Source organism: Oncorhynchus keta, chromosome 17 (assembly GCF_023373465.1).
Source record: "Oncorhynchus keta strain PuntledgeMale-10-30-2019 chromosome 17, Oket_V2, whole genome shotgun sequence".
Classification (NCBI taxonomy): Eukaryota; Metazoa; Chordata; class Actinopteri; order Salmoniformes; family Salmonidae; genus Oncorhynchus; species Oncorhynchus keta.
This window is the reverse complement of record NC_068437.1, coordinates 38,686,023-38,690,052: the sequence shown is the minus strand read 5'-3', so window position 1 is coordinate 38,690,052 and position 4,030 is coordinate 38,686,023. Positions and strand designations below refer to the sequence as shown.

The window sequence follows — 4,030 nt, the reverse complement described above, 5'->3', positions numbered from 1 at the left end:
CCGGACCTTGGCTGCGGGAGCAGGGTGGAACGACAGGGCCCTGATAGACCATTACAGGTGTAGCCTGAGAGAGGACGTCCGTAGGGAGCTGGCCTGTCGGGATACTACACTTGGCCTGGATGGACTGATAGACCTGTCGATCCGGTTGGACCATCTGCTAGCTGCTCGTGGACGTTCTGAAAGGGTCTTGTCAGTTCTACCTCCTGATCCTCCTGCCCCTATTCCGATGGAGTTAGGAGGTACCGCATCAAGGGAGATCGGAGGAGGAAGCTCCTCCTGTACCAGTTGTGGCCGGAGAGGGCACACGTCTGGTCGGTGCTGGAGGAATTCATCTGGGAATCATGAGGGCAGGCAGAATACTCATCGGTCACCCCAGGTGAGTAAGCACCACACTCTCCCAGAGTTTCCTGTTGGTCACATGTTTCTATTAATTTGTTTCCTAAATTATTCTCCTTCTCTCCAGCATAAGGCACTGGTAGATTCAGGCGCAGCTGGAAACTTTATAGATCGCGGACTCGCTCAGAGGTTGAGGATTCCGTTAGTAAAAGTAAACCCCCTTTTCCCGTGCACTCTTTAGACAGTCGACCATTAGGGTCAGGGCTGGTGAAGAGAGCCACAATTTCGTTGGAGATGATTACGCAGGGAATCACAAGGAGCGAATTAGTTTGTTCCTTATCGATTCACCTGCGTTTCCAGTTGTTCTGGGGATTCCCTGGCTGGCTATTCATAATCCTACGATTTCATGGAAACAGGGAACTCTACAGGGGTGGTCTGATGAGTGTTCAGGCAGGTGTGTAGGGGTTTCCATCGGTGCTACAACGGTGGAGAGTCCAGACCAGGTTTCCACCGTGCGCATTCCAGCTGAGTATGATGATTTGGCTATCGTTTTCAGTAAAAAGAAAGCGACCCAATTACCACCCCATAGGCAGGGGGATTGCGTGATAAATCTCCAGGTTAACGCTGCACTTCCCAGGAGTCATGTGTATCCTTTGTCTCAGGAGGAGAAGGTGGCTATGGAAAATTATATCACAGAGGCTCTGGGACAGAGGTACATTCGGCCCTCCATGTCACCTGTCTCTTCGAGTTTCTTTTTTGTGAAGAAAAAAGATGGTGGTTTGCGTCCGTGTATTGATTATAGAGGTCTAAATTCCATCACAGTGGGTTTTAGTTACCCACTACCTCTCATTGCTACGGTAGTGGAATCATTTCACGGAGCGCAGTTCTTCACTAAACTGGATCTCAGGAGTGCTTATAATTTGGTCGGGCCATTATGAGTATCGCGTCATGCCATACGGTTTAAAGAATGCTCCAGCTATATTTCAATCCTTCGTGGATGAAATACTCAGAGACCTGCACGGACAGGGTGTAGTGGTTTATATTGACGATATTTTGATCTACTCCGCTACACGCTCTGCGCATGTATCTCTTGTGCGTAAAGTTCTTAGACGACTGCTGGAGAATGACCTGTATGTGAAGGCGGAGAAATGTGAGTTTTTTAAACAATCAGTTTCCTTCTTGGGTTATCGTATTTCCAGCTCCGGGTTGGTAATGGAGGGTGACCACGTTAAGGCCGTGCGTAATTGGCCGACTCCGACCACGGTAAAGGAGGTGCAGCGGTTCTTGGGATTTGCCAATTACTACCGGAGGTTTATCCGGGGTTTTGGTCAGGTAGCTGCCCCTATTACCTCACTGCTGAAGGGGGGACCGGTGCGTTTGCAGTGGTCAGCAGAGGCGAACGGAGCTTTTCATAAGTTGAAGGCGATGTTTACTAAGGCGCCGGTGTTGGCACATCCGGACCCTTCTTTGGCGTTTATAGTAGAGGTGGACGCATCCGAGGCTGGGGTTGGAGCGGTGCTCTCACAGCGTTCGGGTGTGCCACCGAAGCTCCGCCCCTGTGCCTTTTTTTCTAAGAAACTCGGGCCAGCGGAGCGGAATTATGATGTGGGGGATAGGGAGTTGTTGGCTATGGTTAAGGCCCTGAAGGTGTGGAGACACTGGCTTGAGGGGGCTAAGCACCCTTTCCTTATCTGGACTGATCATCGTAACCTGGAGTATATCCGATCAGCTAGGGGACTGAATCCTCGTCAGGCAAGGTGGGCCATGTTTTTCACCAGATTTCGTTTCACTGTCTCATATAGACCAGGTTCCCTCAACACTAAGGCTGACGCGCTGTCAAGACTCTATGACACTGAGGACAGGTCCATCGATCCAACTCCCATCATTCCGGCAGCTAAGCTGGTGGCACCGGTAGTATGGGATGTGGACGCGGACATCGAGCGGGCACTAAGGGGGGAACCTACGCCTCCACAGTGTCCGGAGGGTCGTAGGTACGTGCCGCTGGCTGTTCGTGATCAATTGATTCGATGGGCTCATTGTCTACCCTCGTCGGGTCACCCAGGTGTTTATAGGACAGTGAGAGGTCTTGAGAGGAAGTACTGGTGGCCCACTTTGAGGAGGGATGTGCGATTCTATGTTTCCTCCTGTTCGGTGTGCGCCCAGAGTAAGGCTCCTAGACACCTGCCAAGAGGTAAATTACAACCTCTTCCCGTTCCACAACGGCCGTGGACCCATCTTTCGGTGGATTTTCTTACTGACCTCCCCCCCTCTCAGGGTAACACTACTATCCTGGTCGTTGTGGATCGGTTCTCTAAGTCCTGCCGTCTTATCCCATTGCCCGGTCTCCCTACGGCCCTACAGACTGCGGAAGCTCTTTTCACCCATGTCTTCCGGCACTACGGGGTGCCCGAGGATATAGTTTCTGATCGGGGCCCCCAATTTATCTCCCGTGTTTGGAGAGCATTTATGGAACGTCTGGGGGTCTCGGTCAGCCTTACCTCAGGGTATCACCCGGAGAGTAATGGTCAGGTGGAGAGAGTTAACCAGGAGGTGGGTAGGTTTCTGCGGTCGTATTGCCAGGACCGGCCAGGCGAGTGGGCGAGATATATTCCCTGGGCAGAAATAGCCCAGAATTCACTAAGCCACTCTTCTACCAACATGTCACCATTTGAGTGCGTGTTGGGGTACCAGCCGGTCCTGGCACCATGGCATCAGAGCCAGACTGAGGCTCCTGCGGTGGAGGAGTGGGTACAGCACTCTAAGGAGACCTGGAGGGCAGTCCAGGAGTCATTACGCCAAGCGAGTATAAGGCAGAAGAAGAGCGCTGACCGTCACCGCAGTGAGGCCCCCGTGTTTGCACCTGGGGACAGGGTCTGGCTCTCGACCCGAAATCTGCCTCTCCGCTTGCCCTGCCGGAAGCTGGGTCCGCAGTGTATAGGGCCATTTAAAGTCCTGAGGAGAATAAATGAGGTTTGTTATCGATTATTACTTCCTTCGTATTATCGTATTAACCCCTCATTTCATGTGTCTCTTCTCAGGCCGGTGGTAGCTGGTCCCATGCAGGAAAATGAGGTACCGGAGGTTCCTCCACCCCCTCTGGACATCGAGGGGTCCCCGGCGTACAAGATACGAGCTATTCTGGACTCGAGACGCCGGGTGAGAGGCTTGCAGTACCTCGTCGACTGGGAGGGGTACGGTCCGGAGGAGAGGTGCTGGGTTCCGGCGAGGGATATTCTAGACCCATCCATGTTGAGTGAATTCCATCGCCTCTGTCCGGATCGCCCAGCGCCTCGGCCTCCGGGTCGTCCCCGAGGCCGACGTCGGCGCGCTGCGGGAGCTGCGCGTCAGGAGGGGGGTACTGTCACGAATATTACCGAAGGTGACTCCCCTTCTTGTTCGGGTGGCGCTCGGCGGTCGTCGTCGCCGGTCTACTAGCTATCGCCGATCCGTTCTGTGTTTGTTTAGTTTTGTCTAATTGGTAGCACCTGTTTCTAGTTTGGTTGTTAGGATAGGGTATATATAGTCTGTTTAGCCCGCTTCTGTTTCGTGCGGGCTTGTTCGTCTGTTATGTTGGTTGAGTGCTTTTTGTTTGCATTTTAGGTTTCACGCTGTCCGTTTATATTTCTGTTCATTTGTGTTTTCACTTTGTACATGTTGTGTTTCCGGGACATTAAAGCGTGTTGTTTTGCCCACA

The 4,030-nt window shown here is 52.5% G+C and overlaps 1 protein-coding gene across 1 annotated transcript; it reads left to right on the top strand.

Moving 5' to 3' along the window:
* Positions 1 to 4,030, top strand: LOC127908281 (chromobox protein homolog 2-like). The gene is made up of 2 exons (XM_052466006.1): positions 1 to 376; positions 3,375 to 4,030. The coding sequence occupies exons 1-2, from the start codon at positions 342 to 344 to the stop codon at positions 3,769 to 3,771; spliced, it is 432 nt and encodes a 143-aa protein (XP_052321966.1). The 5' UTR covers positions 1 to 341; the 3' UTR covers positions 3,772 to 4,030.

Coding starts and splice junctions, on each gene's coding strand:
- LOC127908281 (XM_052466006.1), top strand. CDS start 342: ATGAGGGCAGGCAGAATACTCATCGGTCACCCCAG. Junction 377..3,374: donor ATACTCATCGGTCACCCCAG/GTGAGTAAGCAC, acceptor GTCTCTTCTCAG/GCCGGTGGTAGCTGGTCCCA.